The sequence below is a fragment of the Myxocyprinus asiaticus genome, chromosome 15 (assembly GCF_019703515.2).
Source record: "Myxocyprinus asiaticus isolate MX2 ecotype Aquarium Trade chromosome 15, UBuf_Myxa_2, whole genome shotgun sequence".
Taxonomy (NCBI): Eukaryota; Metazoa; Chordata; class Actinopteri; order Cypriniformes; family Catostomidae; genus Myxocyprinus; species Myxocyprinus asiaticus.
Window position 1 is genome coordinate 2,201,357 of NC_059358.1, and position 21,070 is coordinate 2,222,426.

A 21,070-nucleotide genomic window follows, 5' to 3' on the forward strand; every position below is an offset into this window, starting at 1 on the left:
GTTCTCGGTGGGGCGCATGGTGAATTGAGCATGGTTGCCGCGGTGGATGGCGTGAAGCCTCCACACGTGCTATGTCTCCGTGGCAACGCGCTCAACAAGCCACGTGATAAGATGCGCGGGTTGACGGTCTCAGACGCGGAGGCAACTGAGATTCGTCCTCCGCCACCTGGACTGAGGCAAATCACTATGCGACCACGAGGACTTAGAGCGCATTGGGAATTGGGCATTCCAAATTGGGAGAAAAAGGGGAAAAATCCCCCCCCAAAAAAAAAAAATTTTTTTTTTCATTTTGCCGTACGAAAAATACTTTATCAACTTAATAAGAAGTAAACATTTTCCAGGTAATATTTTCATAACTTCTTTTGGCTTTAGTACAAAGACAATATAAAAGCCAATTATTTAATTTTGCAAACCAGAAGTCTTTATTTTTTATTTATTTTTTTATTCCCTTTTCTCCCCAATTTGGAAGGCCCAATTCCCACTACTTAGTAGGTCCTTAGTAGGCGGTTACTCACCTCAGTCCGGGTGGCGGAGGACAAGTCTCAGTTGCCTCCACTTCTGAGACCGTCAATCCGCGCATCTTATCACATGACTCGTTGTGCATGACACCGCGGAGACTCACAGCATGTGGAGGCTCATGCTACTCTCCACGATCCACACACAACTCACCACACGCCCCATTGAGAGCGAGAACCACTAATCGCGACCACGAGGAGGTTATACCATGTGACTCTACCCTCCCTAGCAACTGGGCCAATTTGGTTGCATAGGAGACCTGGCTGGAGTCACTCAGCACACCCTGGATTCGAACTCGTGACTCCAGGAGTGGTAGTCAGCGTCAATACTCAACCAGAAGTCTTTATAATATAATGTACTATTTTTTTCCTCACACAGGGGGTCCCTTGCAAAGGGATCATCAAATTGGGGGTCTTTGCCATCAAAAAGTTTGAAAACCCCTCTCTTAGTGAAACTGCATCTGGTACAAAAATGTTGTGATTTTTGTTTTTCATATTTTTTGTTTCGGTGGTTTAACGATCAGAAATTTACCAGGATTTTGGACAAAAACGAAAGGAAAAAAAAAAAAGATTGAAAATGTATTCAACTAAATGATTTAATTGAAGTAGTTGGCATAATTGGGGAACAAACTGTTGTTTTATATGGTTCGAGGGCAAAAGTCCCTTTTAATTGCCCCTTAACTCTTGTGTGTTGGCAGTTTAGGTAAAAAAAGACCCAGTGCAGTACAGTAGAAATAGAGTGCACCTCCCTTTTGATTATGAACATTGACGCAGGCTTGTTTTTCACACTGAACACAAGCTTTTATATTGTAACATTTCTTCTGGAAAGAGTGCCACCTGCCAATGGTTTTACAGTTTTACCGTAGATAAACAGTAAACCCAAAGTTTGGAGTGAAAACAGCTAATAATTACAATACTTACACATTGTATCTATTTGAAACATATACAGAATCATGGTTTATTTTCTGAAAGGTTGTTGTTTTTTAGAATATATACGTCTGCTCTGGAGATGAAAAATAAGCAAAAGATCTCATGAACTCGGGATCAGGATATCATAGAAACTTGGGCATGGTCTCTTTTGTCTTGGACTTGTAGAAAACCACTTAGCAACACCCTGGAAACCACCCAAAAACACCCTGACATTGCATAAGTATAAAAAAGTATCATAAAAATGCAATAAAAATGGAGAAAAATGACAAATATCACAAGTGTGTTAATAAAAGTTAATTTCAGACGCTGATCAGGAATTTGTCGCTACATGGACTTCTGGTGAATCTTAGATAAACTTCTTTTGAATCTTTTCATCAAGGTTTAAAGTCATGAGAAGACATGTGACTTGTGATGTTTCTTTAGTAGAAGGTTCTTTAACTTTAATCCTTAATTTTGGACTCTTTCTGTACGTGTGGTTTCAGGTAGCTGCACGCAAGCTCAAGCCGCAGGCCGAACATCCTCCCAGCCTTCATGAACGCATTCTGGAGGAAATCAAGTCAGAGAGGAAGTTGAGACCTGTATCACCTGATCAGATCTGGAGGAGTCGATTCGGTGAGATTTTAACACACACATGCAAAACATTTTCACAAAGTCAGACATGCACACCAAACCATACTTTACATGTATTTATTTACTTGAGATTGACATAAGAGGCACTATATTCAAGTAAACGGTCATTGAAGCCGAATATGCACCATGCATCATGGATGAAGGTCACTGCACATGGTTTGCTGCAAGCTCGCACTCAATTGACAAAATTCAATTGAGATAAATGATCACAATAAATCTGTCTTAGCTGACATTTCCTCCAATTACAACACATAAGCTTTAATGTGTGGCGTATACTGCATTTGCTTCATACATGGCTGACTTTATCATGATTGTCTTTTCTTAATTATTCCACTTATATAGTACATTGAAATTTATTCAATGTCTTAATTGCAAGTCTAATCTTGCTAGACATGCACTGGAGTTAACAGACTTCTGCCAATGCAAACACTGACATGTATTAAAGTTTATTAAAGATCTGAATTTTGCTTTAGTTTGCTATTAAAGTCAACATTAAATATCAAAATTGACCTTATTTACTTTCTTAATACATGCTCCTGCTCTTTTTGTGTACAAAATTATCGATGCATGTTAGAGGTTGACCGATAGTGGATTTTGCCAATACCGATAACTAAGGTGGTGGAAAAGACCAATAACAGATTAATCATTTTATAGAATAATAAAACATTTCTTAGCCTTTCCTTACAATGACGGGCACAGACATAGAGGCTACTAGAGTCTTAACTAAATAAAATCCCAAAAGCAGTTTATTGTGCAACCAAAATCCCAATAACAACCATAAAAATTAAGATTTGGTGCATAATACGGAACTTTAACTATATACAAGCCTGAAATATGTTAGTATTTACAAAATTAAGCTTTTTATAACCTATATATTCACCAGATGAAGAGTTTTGTAGATATATTTTACCAGATGAGGTTTATTGAATAAAATAAAAATAAAAAATGTAATAAAAGAAATAATGAATAAAAATAAAATAAAAAAAGTGTTATAGTGGCATAGATTTTTGCCGATAGCCAAAAAAAGCAAATATCGTCACAGATTAATCGGTAAAGCCGATTAATCGGTCTACCTCTAAAATGCATGTTATTCTGCAGAGCAATGTTTGTCATTGTAATCTTGCTGGTACATTCTGGTACTTTTCACAATCCAAATAATTCTCAATGGATAAAATCAAGCCCCCCCCCACCCCCCGAATGGCTTTTCATGTTGACTTTAAAACAGGAATACTGGCCAAACAAATTTTCAGCGTTTGCTCACACTCATGCTGTTGAAACATGAACACAAATCGAGTTGTCTTTCTAACATTTGTTCAGTATCTCACTAAGGGAAGGCCTCAGGTGTGACCGATTGAGGAAGCACCAATTAACAACGTCTGTCAGCATGACAGACCAATAGCTATAGCGATCAGGAGTCCCACCTCCCTTGTATATAGACCGTTGCAGCTTGCTGCTGTGCCATTCTCACTCTCTTCCCCGTGAAGCTTGTGGAAGCTGCGCTCATCAGACGCATTATTAGATTTATTGCTCAACAGTTTACAGACGAAGCTGCAAGGTAATGTCGCAACGCGATAGATTCAATCTTGCTGTTTGCTGGGTGTATTATTCTCGAGAGTGTAAAACGACCATGTCTAGGCGAGTTTTTCATTCTCGTGAATTATATATCTTTTCGCTCTCATCTACACATCTAGAAGCGCTTATTTTCAAAATCAAATAAAGGAGGCTTCGGGTTGCGGTGGCGGGTAACAAAGACCCGTTCCTCTCCTCTCAGTCCAAGGAGCCACAAGAGCCCTGCAGCCAGGGAGAAATTATGGATAGGATGTCCCCCAACCTCCCTTGCGGGGGCCACTGGGGAGGATGAGACAAAGAGTTGTCCCCCCGTCTCCTCGAAGACGACGATGAGGAGGAGGATGACACCATCCTCCCACTGAATTCAAATCGGCCCGCCAATCAGCAGAGTAGAGAACCACCCTTCCCCACCCCAGTCAAGTTGGATCTTATGGAAGTGTTCCGTAGAGCTGCTGCAAAACTTTCTATAGACTGGCCATCCTAGCAGGTGGGCTAAGGGGCAGCAAGAGGCTACCTTCGCCTCTCGTGCCGGCCAGACAGTTCATTCCAGTGGTCCCGGCCTGCATCGGCGAGATAAAAAGACACTGGGACAAGCCATTCTCCCACCGTGTGTCCGTTAAGAGATTCGCACGGTTGGATATACAGGATATGGGGGATCTGGGGATGGCCGACAGGATGCTCTCAGGATGTGTCTAAGGCTACTGGGTTTATGGCATCAACAGTAGCGGTGATTCCCCTGGGTATGTTGTGAATTAAGGAATTTCAGTACTGCACAGCAGAGCTCCGTCTTTTCTTAGAAAAGGGACCCTGTTAGGTCTGGTTGTTCTAAGAAAGGTGGTGACGACAGACGCGTCACTCATGGGCTGGGGCGTGATGTTCAAAGGCAGAACAGTGCGAGGTATGTGGTCTCTGTTCCTCATGGAGAAACACATAAATTATCTGGAGCTATTAACAGTGTTAATAATTTGTATGGTTCCTCCAGGGCTACCATGTGTTAGTCAGAACAGACAATACTACGGTAGTAGCGTACATAAACCGGCAAGGGGTGTAAGTTCACAACAACTTCACAGTCTGGCACAGAGGCTGATTGTGTGGAGCAGCACTCACTTTCTATCATTACACGTGACCCATGTCCCGGGGATATTGAACATGGACACGGATCTGTTGTCCAGGGGAAATCCCATATACGGGAATTGGGCGCTTCACCATCAGGTGGTGAGCCAAGTGTGGCAGAGACACAGTCTGGCTATCGTAGATCTCTTCGCATCACGCGAAAATGCGCAATGTCCCCTTTTCTTTTCCTTGGTGGACGGAAATGCTCTAGAGCGTCCGTGGCCAAAAGTGTTACTACGCGTTTCCCCCTGCTGAGCCTCATCGGGCCAACATTACAGAAGGTGATGGAATACAGGCATTCACTGATACAAATTGCACCGTATTGGCCGAGGAAGCTGTGGTTACTGGAGATAATCCAACTCCTGTACGACCAGTCCTACCCTCTCCCATTGCACAGAGACCTTCTTTCTCAAGCGTGCGGGGAAATATTTCACCCCTCCTCGCACAGGATGGCTCTCTGGGCCTGGCCCGTGAGAGGTTGAATCTAAATGCCACCGGGTTACCTCCTAAAGTGATCAAAACGATTCAAAGTGCGATTCAAAGGCCTCGACATGCTCTTTGTATGATCACAAATGGGGGGTGTTTGAACGATTGTGTGAAGTCATTTCGTTTCTGTGTTCAGTGACTGATGTTCTATGTTTTCTTTGGGATTTGTTAGATAAGGGTAGAGCCTTTTCTATTTCGATGTATCGTGTGGGGCTCGACTCAGGGATGATGGGTCAGCACCACTGATATGTTGATGTATGAGAGATGCATGATGGTTACACCCGGTTTCTTAACCCCAGGTCCCATCTTGGGATTTATCAGTGGTTTTAGACTTGCTTTCACAGCCTTCTTTTGAACCATTAGAGTATGTCGACTTAAAGTTTCTTTCTCTTAAGACGGCTTTCTGTTGGTGCTCACAACAGCAAAGCTGCACGCTTTGTCAGTACATTCCTCATGTATGCAGTTTGCATCTGGTGGGTTAAGGGTAACACTTAAACCTAATCTGACATTTGTTCCTAAAGTGAGTGATTCAACAGGGGCTTGTAGGTCTGTTGATTTGCTAGCTTTTCATCCGCCGCCTTTTTCCTCACCAGAGGAAGAGCGGCTGCACCATTTGTGCCCAGTTCAAGTGTTGTATACTTATGTACAGAAGACGAGAGCACAAAGGTGGAGTAATCAGCTCTTTGTTTCGTGGGCAGACACTCATTAGGGTAAACCAATTTCCCGCCAGCGTCTCTCCCACTGGGTTGTTGACGCGATTGTAAAGCGTGAATTTGCAACCCCCACCGGGATTACAAGCCGACCCCACTAGGGGCATGGCCACTTCCTGGGCTTTTTATAGGGGTATTTCAGTTCAAGATATATTCGCTGTGGCGAGCTGGGCATTTCTGCACAGATTTGTGAGATACTACAGGCTGGATGTGACTGAACTGTCACTGGCTCATTCGGTTCTTGTAGGAGCAGTGCGTGATGCGCTGTAAGCATGTACACACAGGGGGCTGAATAAGGAATAAGATCTTATTGGAATAAGGGGAATATGTTTTATGTGTACAACAACGGTAGTTAAGCTATACTTATGTTGGCTGCCTTTTTATTATTCGGCTGTTGTGTCTGTCTTGTACATCATATACATCTGCAGTAGGGGGAGTTGTCTTTATCCCTTAGTGAGATACCGAACGAATATTAGAAAGAGAACGTTAGGCTACTTTCGTAACTCCAGTTCTCTGATAACAGAAATGAGGTTTCTCACCTCACCACCCACCTTGCAGACTGGCACGGTGAAGAGATATGCTGAGAATGGTGCAGCAGCGAGCTATACAATGGAGACGGGACTCCCTGATCGCCTGTCACGCTGACAGATGTTGTTAATTGGTGCTACCTCAATCGGTCACGCCTGAGGTATTCCCTTAGTGAGATACTTCACTTCTGTTATCAGAGAACCGGGGTTACAAAAGTAAAAACAAAAACACATTTTCAATCGATATGAGGGTGTCTAGATGACTCAACTGTTATTTTTGTGTGAACTAATCCATTGCATTCAGTATCTAATACGAGAATTACTGAATTCACTTTTTCTGGTGTTGTTTTGAATGCTAAAGGTCTAAATACTTGCCTGCTTAACGTCCTGCTTGTTTTCTTGCAGTAATGCGACCTCTTAGCATGTCTCAGAGTTTTGATTCATCAGGTAAAAGCTGTCTGATCTGATGCTTCAGTGTTGTCTGTGATGATCAAAACGTTCTGTACAGCAGCTCATCTCATCTCATTTCATTTAAACACATTACAATTGGTTGCAGTTAATTTGAAGGTCCTGCTCTGAGTATTAATATCTCAATTTTAGTTTCGTTTAATGCAGGTATTTTTATGCATCCATCAAACAAGTTTTTTATAAAGTTAAATAAACCATTGTACTTTTGGCACTTGTTTTTAATGTATATAGTTGCCCCTCAAATGAAATGTGACCAATTAAAAATCAATTTTGATATCGACTTATTCATACAATTGATTATTAATCTATTACATGATGACAATACTGTAGGTTCATTGAAAGTCATGCTCAGATTTATACATGTATGTGAAGTTTAGACATGTGAAGTGTTGGTGACTGATCTGAGAACAGCTCACAGCAGATGTTCATTTAAAGTGTTGCACAACAATGTTTTTCATGTTAAAGAATGAGTGTGCAGAATTTAATCAGAGTTTAAATGGAGTTTTCAGACTTCACTGTGTTCTTTAGAACCAGCAGAACTTTAAAAATAAAGTACCCGAGAGTCTTTATCTATCATGCTCATTCACAGCTTTCATCTGCAGAGTTGTATATATGGTGAAGCTTTATGTGCTCGTGTTTGTCTGTGGACCGCGCGACTAACCGCTAATGCACTATTACAGTGTTTCCCAAACTTTTTTGCCATAAGTACCTCCACAGCATCACCAGTAATGCTGAAGTACCCCTTCATTGATACAAAACCTAAGATGCGCACCACAGACTATATAATTTAACATATTATTATTAACGATTATAATCAATTATACTTTAGGTATATTTCAGTTGTAATGTCCGTTTTGCTGACTTATGAAAGAAATCCTCTCTCAGCTAATGCTGTTAATTACACAGGGGACCTGGAAATGTTAATTTTACACATTTTATTTTATCATTCGTTTTTCATAATTTTTGCCACATTTTAGCTTTTGTACGAATGTACGAATTCCATGTATTTCATCAATAAATATGATATCTTGAAATTGCATATATTATATTACATACATATGTTTTATTACATGTTTATTGTTTACATGTATAATTGGTATTATTTACAAGTATTTACATTGAGAGCTAAAACGGTACTGTCTCTTTAAGACTACTGGCATCAGTTCAGCCAGTGAGCACGCGCGGTTTCTTTAGCGCATTCGTGCTGTGTGCAATTAGAATTAATGTTTCTATTTTGTTGTTTTTGATCAAATAATGACTGTAAAAAACAGAAAGGATATTAAAAGAGACATAATTCAATGATAAATGGATTGCATGGATCTCGTATTTGGACTCACATTACACAGAACGTCAAACCAAACTATTACTCTCAACAAGCAGCTAAAGGACATTGTCGTTTTAGAGTAGCAGGGTTTGTTGACATTGCATCGTCATGTTAACGCAGTTATGAAATTGGCTATAACTTTACACAGATGCGGTTAGTAAGTGATTTGATCGCACTAAAATCATGTTAACACACATATTGTTTACGTCTTGTGTTTATACTGTCCGGCATATCGCAGCGGCGTTTTGTGGCCCTCTTCAGCCAGTCGCGGCCCGTTTCAGCTTATTGCTGCCCGTTCTACCCCGTTTCGTGGCCGGCCCACCGGGAAAAGTCCCGGTTCTCCCTATAGCCAGTCCTCCCCTGCCTTGAATACATGTGATATGATACGTCTTTATCATTACTGTCGAACAATTTTCAAGGTAAAATGTACTTTTTTTAATTTGACCTTTTATTATAAAAAATAACAAAATTAATTGTAATCCTAAAACACGTTAACCGAAGATATGTTAAGAGGTGTTTTCTGAATTATGCACTCCATTCTCTTTATTTGTCTTTACTCTTCATGTAACTGTTTTCGATAGATGTGTCATCTTCTGATGGTGCGAGGAAAGCCTCCAGCACGTTGTCGTTGGCCAACGGCGTGTCGCTTCAGCAGAACAGCTCGGGCGGCTTTCAGAGGAAGCGGCTTCAAGCACCAACGCTGGCTGAACTCACCAGCTCAGATTCAGATGTGAGGATTTGTATGCATATTGTTTTTTACGATATACGTTTTTTTGTAGTCCAGCTATTTTCAGTAATGTGTTGTCTGGTTTAGGATGAGACCATAGGTCAAAGGTCAGCCAGCTGTTCCAGCATCTCTACATCGATGGTGGACGACACATCACCAGAATCTGTCTTGGGGAAAAAGAGTGAGTCAACTTGAGATTTAACACACACTTATGTATACTCACTGCAAGAAATCAGACGTTTTCCAGTAAAACATGTCTAAACATCCATAAAACAAGATCAATTTATTTGTCAATTTTTCAGTCAGTTATATAGTATACTCGTCCCTCCTTTCTTTAAAAATTTAAAAATGAAGTTTCCAGTGAGGCATTTACAATGGAAGTCAATGGGGCCAATTTTTGGAGGGTTTAAATGCAGAAATGTGAAGCTTTTAATTTTATAAAAGCACTTACATTAATTCTTCTGTTAAAACTCATGGATTATTTGTGCTGTAAAGTTGATTTATTGTTTAAGGCGTTATGTCGTCATGGCAACGAAGTTGTAAAATTGTCTATAACTTTCCACAGATGTGGTTAGTAAGTGATTTTATCACACTAAAATCATGTTAACACACATATTGTTTACATCTTGTGTCTATACTTTTGAAACAGTGAGTATTTTAATGTTTACAGATTATTGACCCCATTGACTTCCATTGTAAGTCATTGTAAGTTGCATCATATGTGAGATGAGTCACTCTCCGTCTCTCATTGAAACTGCACCTAAACATCATGTTTTTGTTCATAATATTTCCGTTATGGTGGCTTCATGTCAGGAATATTCCACTTAAATGAATAAATATCATTCTCTCTGTCTTTCTCTCAGCTCCGCCCATGTTCCTGCCCATCTCGTCCACCCCGCAGCCAGAACGCCGGCAGCCCGCCCAGCGGCGGCACTCCATAGAGAAGGAAACGCCCACCAATGTGCGCCAGTTCCTGCCGCCCTCAAAAAAAAGCTCAAAATCTTTAGTAAGTGTGACGAGGAGGAGGGCGTGGCCGGGCTGTGAGTGTGCGCACCTGGTGCTGCGTGGCCCAATCAGTGGGAGAGAGATAAGAGGAGGAGTCTGGAGTGCTGGAGAGAGAGACACACAAGCGGAGCTGTGTCGCTTCTTTGCTTTATTAAACTTGGCACGGAGCCCCTTCCACTTTTAAAAACTCTAATCTGCTCCAGAATGAAAAAAGCAACATAAAAGAATCATAAAAGTAGTCCATGTGTGACGCACTCCATCAAATAAATCACAATGGGTTTTTGGAAATGTGAAATTTGGTCAAAAACTTGATTTTGTATTGCCTTGTTTTGAGATTTCTATTGTTTTTTTGATTAAACAGAGTCTCAGCTTTTAAATTATGTCAGTGTGATCATCTAAACTCTAAATAATTTTTTTAATTCGGTGTGTCAAATCGCTTTAGCTGCTACCAATTTAAACACGAGCGCTGAATTTATCTCATATAAACTCTAGAGAAGAGAATAGAGCTAAAAGTGTAAAACTGTAGTCATGTTGTAGCCGGTGGATGTTCAGTCGCCACATTGATATGTGAACTTCATCAAAAGCTCCAAGATGTGTGTGTGTCTGTGCGCGTGAGTGTCTGTGTGAGTGTGTGTGTGTGTTTGTTTGTACTCTGTGTGTGTGTGTGTGTGTGTGTGTATGTGTTTGTGCTCTGTGTGTGTGTTTGTACTCTGTGTGTGTGTGTGTGTGTGTGTCTGTGCGTGTGAGTGTCTGTGTGAGTGTGTGTGTGTGTGTGTGTGTGTGTGAGTGTGTGTGTGTGTTTGTTTGTACTCTGTGTGTGTGTGTCTGTGCGTGTGTGTGTGTGTGTGTTTGTGCTCTGTGTGTGTGTGTGTGTCTGTGTGTGTTTGTGCTCTATGTGTGTGTGTATTTGTGTTTGTGCTCTGTGTGTGTGTTTGTGTTATGTGCGTGTGAGTGTCTGTGTGAGTGTGTGTGTGTGTGAGTTTGTTTGTACTCTGTGTGTGTATGTCTGTGTGTGTGTGTGTGTGTGTTTGTGCTCTATGTGTGTGTGTATTTGTGTTTGTGCTCTGTGTGCGTGTGTGTTTGTGCTCTGTGCGTGTGTGTTTGTGTTATGTGTGTGTGTGTGTGTGTGTTTGTGCTCTGTGTGTGTGTGTGTGTCTGTGTGTGTTTGTGCTCTGTGTGTGTTTGTATTTGTGTTTGTGTGTGTTTGTGCTCTGTGTGTGTGAGTGTCTGTGTGTGTGTTTGTGCTCTGTGTGTCTGTGTGTGTGTGTGTGTGTATGTGTGTTTGTGCTCTGTGTGTGTTTGTGCTGTGTGTGTGTGTGTGTGTCTGTGTGTGTGTGTGTGTGTCTGTGTGTGTGTGTCTGTGTACTCTGTGTGTGTGTGTGTATGTGTGTGTTTGTGTGTGAGTGTGTGTGCGTGTGAGTGTGCATATGTGTGTGTTTGTGTGTGTGCGGGTGTGTGTGTGTGTGTTTGTGCTGTGTGTGTGTGTGTGTGTGTGTGCTGTGCTCTGTGTGTGTTTGTGTCTGTGTGTGTGTGTTTGTGCTCTGTGTGTGTTTGTATTTGTGTTTGTGTGTGTTTGTGCTCTGTGTGTGTGTGTCTGTGTGTGTGTTTGTGCTCTGTGTGTCTGTGTGTGTGTGTGTTTGTGCTGTGTGTGTGTGTGTGTCTGTGTGTGTGTGTCTGTGTACTCTGTGTGTGTATGTGTGTTTGTGTGTGAGTGTGTGTGCGTGTGAGTGTGCATGTGTGTGTATTTGTGCTGTGTGTGTACAAGTGTAAATACATGGATAAGTATGCTTTGTGAGCCCGCACTGATATTTTATAGAGTTTGATGTATAGATATGTTTTATTATAATGCACATGTGCATACTGAACATTCAAGAGAAGTGTAAGTTTTTTACCTAAACTGTCTTAATAATTTAACGTATGCTTGAATAAATCTTCCAATTCCGTCAAATAATGTCTGCGAATTATTTGGAGAGAGCAAAGTTTCATGACAGCCATCGTTTAACTGGTAACATCTCATCAACAGTTTGGGACAGAAAAGTGACATCCTCAGAAAGCTGACACCTTTCCTTTGTACCGTAGTGCGTAAATCTCAAAATGTGCTTCTGTGTCAATATGACTCAAAATGATGGAGCAGGTCACATATGACTCATGCACTGTGTTCTGAGTCTTCTGAAGCCGTAGGATAGTTTTGTGTGAGGAACAGATGCAACTGTTAGTCTGTAACATCTGTGTGTCGTGACAGGAGGAATTTTGTTACCCCGTTGAGTGTCTGTCTCTGACGGTCGAGGAAATCATGCACATTCGGCAAGTTTTGGTCAAAGCAGAACTGGAGAAGTTTCAGCAGCATAAAGACATCTACAACGCTCTGAAGAAGGGGAAGGTGGGAACTGCAACCTAGAAACCTCTAATGCACTGGAAGTTTTGTGTAATCTGAGATAAAGTTATAAAAAATGACACGCATGTGACATGCTTAATATATTTAGTATTTAACGAGTCATCTAAATCTTGATTTACTGTCTCATTTTTCACAGCTGTGCTTCTGCTGTCGGACGAAATGTTTTTCCTTCTTCACGTGGTCGTACACCTGTCAGTTTTGTAAAAGGTAATAAACAGCCATGCAACTTTATTTTTCAGTGCTGACTAGAGCTAAAGGTTAAATTAAGCAACTTAATAATATTAAGTTTGAAAGCTATTAAGTTTCCTAAAGAGTGCGTCATTTATGGAAGATGAAACCTGCAAAACTAATACTGTAAATAAATGTAAAAAATCCACAAATATATAAATAAATAAATCCACATATTTGTGCATAAATAAATATATAAAATAGTTAAATGTGGCAAATAAATGCACCCATCAATGCAAAAATAATATAATAAAACAAATAAATGTTTGTTGGGAAATGCCAAATTGAAAGTTGATTTTAAATGTTTAATTTCTTTAATCATTCATTTATTTCTGTATGTAGTTCCATAATTTGATCCATGTGAAATGAAGCTGCTAACTGCCCTAAATCGCCTATGCATATTCTGTTAGCGTCTATTTGCATATTGCACAAGGAAAAATAAATAATAAAATGTTTCATATCCCCAACCATATTGAATTATTTTTGCATTGATGGGTGCACTTAATTAATTAGCTAATTTTATAAGTTATATATGTTTTTATGCATGAGTATGTGGATTTATTTAATTATTTATCGTGGTTTCACAATATTTTATTGTTGCATTAATTTCCATGAATCAGTTCAAACTGTCCGTTTCAATGAATCAATCTTCTTGGAAGTCTCTAGAGGTAGACCGATAGGTCGGTTTTACCGATTAATCGGTGCCGATAGTTGCTTTTGGAACTATCGTTATCGGCCAAAATCTATGGCGATAGTTGCCGGTAGTTTTTTCATCATTTTTTCATTTCAAAATAAGAGTCCCCCACTGTGTTTCGGGGGGGGGGGGGGGGGTTGGGGGGGATTTTGGTTGAACAAGAAACTACATCTGGGATTTTATTCATTTAGGACTCTTTGACAGTGCCCGTCATAATAAGGAAAAAATAATGGGGTTTTTTTGTTGTTTTTTTTTTACATTTTATAAATTGATTTTAAAACTATCGCCCAATTAATCGGTTATCGGCCTTTCCCACCATCTTAGTTATCGGTATCTGCAAAATCCACTATTGATCGACCTCTAGAAGTTTCCATGTGACATTTTTCATATATTAAAATGTTTTAGGAAGTATATATGTAGTTTAATATTGCTGCTCATTGCTATGTATTGTTATATTGGTGCATATAAATGAAAATAATTAAATATCATTCTTCCTAGGGGGGCCTGGGTAGCTCAGCGAGTATTGGCGCTGACTACCACCCCCGGAGTCGTGAGTTCGAATCCAGGGCGTGCTGAGTGACTCCAGCCGGGTCTCCTAAGCAACCAAATTGGCCCGGTTGCTAGGGAGGGTAGAGTCACATGGGGTAACCTCCTCGTGGTCACTATAATGTGGTTCTCGCTCTCGGTGGGGCGTGTGGTGAGTTGTGCATTAATGCCGCAGAGAATAGCGTGAAGCCTCCACACGCGCTACGTCTCCGCGGTAACGCGCTCAACAAGCCACGTGATAAGATGCGCGGATTGACGGTCTCAGACACGGAGGCAACTGAGATTCGTCCTCCGCCACCCGGATTGAGGCGAGTCACCACACCACCACGAGGACTTAGAGCACATTGGGAATTGGGCATTCCAAATTGGGGAGAAAAGGGGAGAAAATAACATTTAATAACATTTTGAATCAATTACTTTTTTTGTTGAAAAAAGGGTTCCACTGATTGAGAGAAAATTGACATTTTAAGTCAGTATAAGTTATGAGAAAATACATAAATATTAAAATATGGTTATGTACATTTTTAGCTGTATCTCTCAGCTCTTTTACTGACTGTAATAGACACTGAAGCAGGTCATATTGGTGCTGTGTCATTTCTCTCTTTCTTGATTTTGCAGGCCCGTGTGTTCACAATGCTGTAAAAAAGTAAGTCATCATCTATACATACTGTCTGTTCACTTCATAAAAAACATTTCACAGTATTTGTGGCAAACACAGCTAATCATAGCTCCATTTCCACAGTCACAATGGGCCAGTAAATCACAGAGAGTTCATCTCATTCTGTTCTCTTTTCAAGTTCATAGTGTTCTGTTGATGGAAACTAATTCCAGTCCTTGTTGATTCAGATGCGTCTGCCATCGAAGCCCTACGCCAGTCTACCGATTTACTCACTGGGTCCATCCACTTCATCTCCAAAACAGGATACAGAGGCCCACAAACCAGAGAAGCCCAGCATGAGCCATCATCGCCCCAGCCTGCATAGAACCATGTCCAGGTAGCCCAGAGTAGCGGCTTTAAATGTTGTTTCGCAAAGTAATCAAAGTAATGTTCTACCTAAGCAATGGGCTACTCAATGTCATTAAATGCGGCAGGGCCGGTCAACCCATTAGGTGACATAGGCGAACGCCTAGGAGGCCTAGCATCGCTTCGAGGGCGCCGACCTACCGTGCCAATTTAAGCATGTGTCCAATCTGTGTTGAACAAAATGCGCCCTGTGCGCTCTGATAACGTGTATTAAATGCCTATCTACCATACTACTCTTACTGTTTCTGTTATACCTGTGTTTGGCAAAAACAGTGAGAGATGTATGGATAGTATGCCACTGTGAACACGGCCATAGACTCATGAGCGCAGGGCTCTGTTGCTGTTGCACCGTATAGCCCTGCACATATTTGTAAATTGTTATATTTTATTTTAGATAGAGGAAATAAAGTGTCTTAAGACACTGAGCATATTAATGTGTTTTTATTGTACTTTTCCCATCTATTTTAAGATTATCGAAGCATTCGCGGCAGTCATCCTCATCGCAGGAGGAGATGGAGTTTCCGAAAGAGCTGATAGAAGACTGGAATGCCATGGAGGTTTGCGTCGACTGCAAGAAATTCATCTCTGACATCAACGCGTCCAGCAAGCACAGCCTCTCTCTGGCCAACAAGCGCGCTCACTTTAAACGCAAGACTCAGTCCTTCGTTGTGTCTTCTGAGAAGGGTGCAGAATACCGGCCGTCGGAGAGAACGATCCATGAAGTTTAGACATGCCACGCTCGTAGCAGATGCGGACTGGAGGTTGGATGTATAGATCTGTCTGTGAACAGAGTTGTACAGAGCCAATAAACTCCTTCATCGTGTTGCAGTTCTTCCATGCAAACAAAAACATGGTCAGTTTTCTACAGTATTTTGTGCTGTAACTAATGTACAATGTGACTTTCTCTGTACCTGCTGTCAGAGAGAAAGCCCCCATTCGGGCTAATCAGCCGAGGAGAGGGATAAGGCCGAGCCGGATGTGGCAGTTCAGGAGAGAGAGAGCTACATGCAGCTGCCATGTGTGTGTGTTTGTGTTTTGTGTCTTTTTGTTTCATTAAATATTACTTTGACTGTTCAGCCGGTTGCCGCCTCCTCCTTGCCGAAACCCGATGCTGTCGTGGAGTCCTCGCCACTGCTGTCCGCCCAAAGGAGCAGCCGTGGCCGTCCACCGGGGGATGGAGGAGTCGTTGTCGGCCGCCTGTACGTGGAGGAACGGCCTCTGTCCGCGAGGGGCGGAGGGGCTCGTTACCGGCCGCCAGAACACGGAGGGGCGTTCCATCCGCCAGCGGTCGAAGGACTCGCTCCGGTCCACCCGGGGAGGAGCGGCTGTCGTCAGCCAGAGGGTGGAGGAGTGGTCAAGGATCAGGCGACGGTGTGTCGGGAACCGGCATGCAATTTTTTTTCTCTCTCACCTCTCTCTCTCACTCACTGTCGCGCCACCTTGCCCTTTCCGTCTCCTCTTTTCCCTCCCTTTGTCTCCCTCCCAGGTCTCAAAGGGCGGGGAAAGCCTGCCAGCAGGCCCAAAAGGGCAACGTCCCCCCTCGGAAAGGGGGGGGGGGGGGCTACGTCATTGCAGGGGTTCCCCGGCCTGAGGCAAAGGAGGGAGGAGTGTGATGAGGAGAAGTGCGGGGCTGTGAGTGCGTACAGCCGGCCCCCAATTGGGATAATCAGCCGAGGAGAGGGATAAAGCCGAGCCGGATGCAGCAGTTCAGGAGAGAGAGAGCTATACGCAGCTGCCGTGTGTTTGTTTTGTGTCTTTTTGTTTCATTAAATATTACTTTGACTGTTCAGCCGGTTCCCGCCGCCTCCTTGCCCATTTAAATGTTAACAAAGGTGAAGAACATTATTACTGTTTGATAAAAGATTTTACTCAAATTTTTTTAATTGCAGTATCATTCAAATAAGATCAGGAACTTGTCTTAAAAAAGTAAATAAGGTCCATTTTGATTTCATGATTTCATGTTGACTTTAAATGTGAATGATTGTTTGATGGTACCCCTGAAATTCATTCTGTGGCTCTGATTTTTGGTCATTCATGTGGACAGACAGTCCATGTATTTAAACTGATAAGCACAAACATGCCACTGAACTCACTCTGAGTGAAAATTAATGAGCAGGAAGATGATTAAAGGAAGTTTAGGTCCTCTAACAAGCAGAATTAAATGTTTTCTTATAGTGACTTAAATAGGTTGGCAGTGTATATATTTGTACAGCATATGCTGCCCATATCTAGGTGAGATTTGACTGTAAATAATGCATCAGCCCCACGAATCATGTGCTGAATTTTATTCACTGACAGGTATGAAAAGGTTAGCGCAATTTTATAACCATTAAAATGTGCATTTATTTTTTAGTAATTAAATTGTTTTCCTTTTTGCATATAAATGCTTTTTAAGTTAGGTAATATGTACAGCTTTTAAATTAATATCTAAAATAGCTTGTATGATGATGATGATGATGATGATGATGATGATGATGATCGTGATGAGCCTTGGTACCAAAATCTCATTCCAAAATTGTGAAGCGTTCAGACAATGAAGTAATACATTATTGTCTGTGGGTCAAATATCATTGTGATTTTTACACAGTATCCCTCTAGATGTTCTTTAAATATGGTCTAAATGCATTAATTACACAAATTGGAATTACAAACTTTATGTTTAAAAGCTGTGTTCCCTATCTGTCACTCACTCGACGTTGGTGTCGATGTAGTGACACTAGGGGTCACTCTTGGGAGCCCGAGACACCTCTGGTCTTTGATAAAAGGCCAATGAAAATTGGCGAGTGGTATTTGCATGCCACTCCCCCGAACATACGGGTATAAAAGGAGCTGGTATGCAACCACTCATTCAGATTTTCTCTTCGGAGCCGAACGGTCATGCTCATTGAGCTGAATACTACTGTTCATTCACCTGCTGGATCTGACGGCGCATTTCAGTGGCTTCTCCCCCCTCTGCACTGGTGCACTGCAGAGAATGCCCCTGGGCGCTTCGGCAGAAAAACTAGAGAGTATATTTTCTGAAAGAGCATTTTTCCCCTCTAAAAGAGTATATATTTCTCTAAAAGAGCGCACACACAGAACGTCTTTTTAAAGACGCGTCTTTTTAAAGATGCTTTTCCGATTGTGTGTTATTCCTGGTTGTGCTCGTTATCTCTCGCCTTCTAACGGTCACGATCACTGTCTTTCGTGTCTGGGCACTGCTCACGCGGAGACAGCGTTCGTGGATGGTCACATTCTCATTGCGAGAATATGTCCATGGCAACGTTGCGGTCGCGGCTCGCCTTCGTAAGGAAGCGAGCCACCCCAGAGGCTCCCGCTTCGGTCCTTTTACCCACGGGTTTGAGGCCAGCGCGGCTAGCACTGGGGGCGATTTGGGGACCCCAATGGGACCGCCTCCGCCGGGTATCCCCCCGCGGAACTCCCATCCCCCAGCACGCTCGTCTGCCCCGATCGGGCTTCCGGGTGAGTCCGCCGGCTCGTCTCACGGCGAGTTCGACCTCTTATTCGGAGCCCGCGAAAGTGATGAGCTCTCGAGCGCAGCATCGGAGAGCGGGCTCGTCCAGTCGGAAGCCTCGGCTGGGCTCCTCCCTTCGGGGTCGATCGCCCAGTCACAGGCTGACGCGGAGATGACGACATGCTTTCCCGGACAGCCGCGAGCGTCGGTTAGAGTGGATTTCACCGCTCTTCCCTGAACCCTCGCGGCTCTGTGATTGGTTCCTGGGCTCGCGGCGCCGCTCAAAGCCACGCCCCGCCCCGTTCCTTTCTTCCCGGAAGTGCATGAAGAGCTGACAAGATCGCGGGAGGCACCTTTTACTGCCCGGTCCCGATCTTTTCAGCTTCCCCGCTCTCACTACCCTCGATGGTGGGGCGGCCAAGGGTTATTCGGCAATCCCCCGGTGGATAAAGGCGCTCGCGGTGCACCTATGCCCGCAGAGCGCCGCCACCTGGCGTGGGTGCCCAAAGCCCCGTCCAAGGCCTGTAGGTTTACGTCGTCTCTGACGGTCGAAGCCTACGGCGCTGCTGGACAAGCCGCCTCCGCCCTGCACGCCATGGCTCTCCTGCAAGTCTGCCAAGGCGCTAAAGGAACTGCACGAGGGTAGTTCCGCCCCGGGATTGATGCAGGAACTGCGCTCGACAACCGACCTCGCTCTCCGAGCGACGGAGGTCACGGCACGGTCTCCCGGGCGGACGATGGCCACACTAGTGGTCCAGGAGCGCCACCTTTGGCTCAACCTGGTCAAGATGGGTGAGGCCAACAGGACACGATCCCTTGCTGCCCCCATTTTCCAGGCGGGCCTATTCGGCGACACTGTCGAGGACTTTGCCCAGCAGTTCTCGATGGTAGAGCAGTAGATGGGTGCTAGCCGGCTTGTCCTGCCCCGGCGTGGCTCAAGATCCCCCCATCTACTCATCGCCGAGGGCGTCCCCCTGCGGTGACTGCACCGGCTCCGCCGCAGCCCGCCCCTCCGGCCCGGCCCCGGCGTGGAGCCCACCGCAGGAAGCCGACGCCACCCGTCTCACAGCCGGCACCGAAGAACCCACGGAGGTCTTCGAAGCGCCCCTGAGACGGGCGACCCAGGGACAACGAAACCCGCTGCTCTGGAGCTGGTAAGCAGATCTTCTTTTTGTTACCTTTTGCATTTAATTGCGCTGCATGCCCAAGTGGCTGCAGTACTTAAGAGCTCCGCAAGAGTGGTTTCCTTGTTCCCTGGGTCACATATTCGGTGTGTACGGCTGGCATCACGACCACCGTCCACCACTCCATTTGGCAGGTTGGCGCTCCAGCGGCGGCCTCCCGCCCTGAGCGCCCAGCTGTGGCACAAATCTGCCCCCGATGTGACAGTCTCCACGGGTCATGAGGATAGGCCTCTTCCTCCCCCGTCCCAGGCTGTTCCGGGGGTGGTCACAAGGAGCCAGGTAAGTGCTTCGATGTCCTCTGACTCAGCACGGCCACGATGGGGTGTGGCACCTCAGGCTCCGCCCCGCCGCGAGGCCCCACCCGCCGGTACATCCGATGACGTTGTCCCTTTGGTCCCCCTTGCGCGGAACTCGGGTGCATGGCTTGCGCTTTCCAGTCCGTCGCGAGGGCTGGTCCGGACCGTCCGACTCGGCTGCACGATTCACTTCGCTGGGCATCCGCCCAGGTCCAGCGGTGTCCACTTCACCTTGGTGGAAGATGGAAACGCTGCTACCTTGCGCGGAGATCGCTACCCTCCTACGGAAGGACGCGATAGAACCTGTCCCTCCAGCCGAGATGAAGAGGGGGTTTTACAGCCCCTACTTCATTGTACCGAAAAAAGGCGGTGGGTTGCGGCCAATCTTGGACCTGCGAGTACTGAACCGGGCCTTACACAGACTCCCGTTCAAGATGCTGACGCAAAGACGCATTCTAGCGAGCGTCCGGCATCAAGATTGGTTCGCGGCGGTAGACCCGAAGGATGCGTACTTTCACGTCTCGATCCTTCCTTGACACAGACCCTTCCTGCGGTTTGCGTTTGAGGGTCAGGCGTATCGGTACAAGTCCTCCCTTTCGGCCTGTCCCTGTCTCCTCGCGTCTTTACGAAGATCGCAGAGGCTGCCCTTGCCCCGTTAAGGGAGGTGGGCATTCGCATTCTCAACTATCTCGACGACTGGCTAATCCTAGCTCACTCTCGAGACGGGTTATGCGCACACAGGGACCTGGTGCTCTCACACCTCAGCCGACTAGGGCTTCGGGTCAGCTGGGAAAAGAGCAAGCTCCTCCCGGTTCAGAGCATCTCTTTTCTCGGTTTGGAGTTGGACTCAGTCTCCTTGACGGCGCACCTTATGAACGAGCGCGCCCAGTCGGTGCTGGCCTGTTTGAAGGCGTTCAAACAGAAAACAGCGGTTCCACTGAAACATTTTCAGAGGCTCCTGGGGCATATGGCGTCCTCGGCGGTGGCCACCCCGCTCGGGTTGATGCATATGAGGCCGCTTCAGCACTGGCTCCAGACTCGAGTCCCGAGACGGGCATGGCGCCACGGGACACACCGCGTGGCCATTACACCGGTCTGTCACCGTCTTTTCAGCCCTTGGACCGACCTCTCGTTTCTACGAGCAGGTGTTCCTCTAGAACTGGTCTCCAGGCGCATCGTGGTCACGACAGACGCCTCCAAGACGGGCTGGGGCGCTGTTTGCAATGGGCACGCAGCCACCGGCCT

The 21,070-nt window shown here is 44.6% G+C and overlaps 1 protein-coding gene across 2 annotated transcripts in view; it reads left to right on the plus strand.

The window, feature by feature from the left end:
- Nucleotides 1-20,417, plus strand: part of spire1b (spire-type actin nucleation factor 1b) — a 43,845-nt gene extending 23,428 nt beyond the window's left edge. For both annotated transcript variants that reach the window (XM_051719215.1, XM_051719216.1), the window contains exons 8-17: nucleotides 1,928-2,057; nucleotides 6,886-6,927; nucleotides 8,854-9,002; nucleotides 9,087-9,180; nucleotides 9,863-10,005; nucleotides 12,247-12,384; nucleotides 12,536-12,606; nucleotides 14,486-14,513; nucleotides 14,714-14,862; nucleotides 15,361-20,417. In XM_051719215.1, the coding sequence (XP_051575175.1) occupies nucleotides 1,928-2,057; nucleotides 6,886-6,927; nucleotides 8,854-9,002; nucleotides 9,087-9,180; nucleotides 9,863-10,005; nucleotides 12,247-12,384; nucleotides 12,536-12,606; nucleotides 14,486-14,513; nucleotides 14,714-14,862; nucleotides 15,361-15,619 (1,203 nt within the window). In that variant the 3' untranslated portion in view covers nucleotides 15,620-20,417. The remainder of the gene's footprint in view (nucleotides 1-1,927; nucleotides 2,058-6,885; nucleotides 6,928-8,853; nucleotides 9,003-9,086; nucleotides 9,181-9,862; nucleotides 10,006-12,246; nucleotides 12,385-12,535; nucleotides 12,607-14,485; nucleotides 14,514-14,713; nucleotides 14,863-15,360) is intronic.
- Nucleotides 20,418-21,070: the final 653 nt, after the last annotated feature.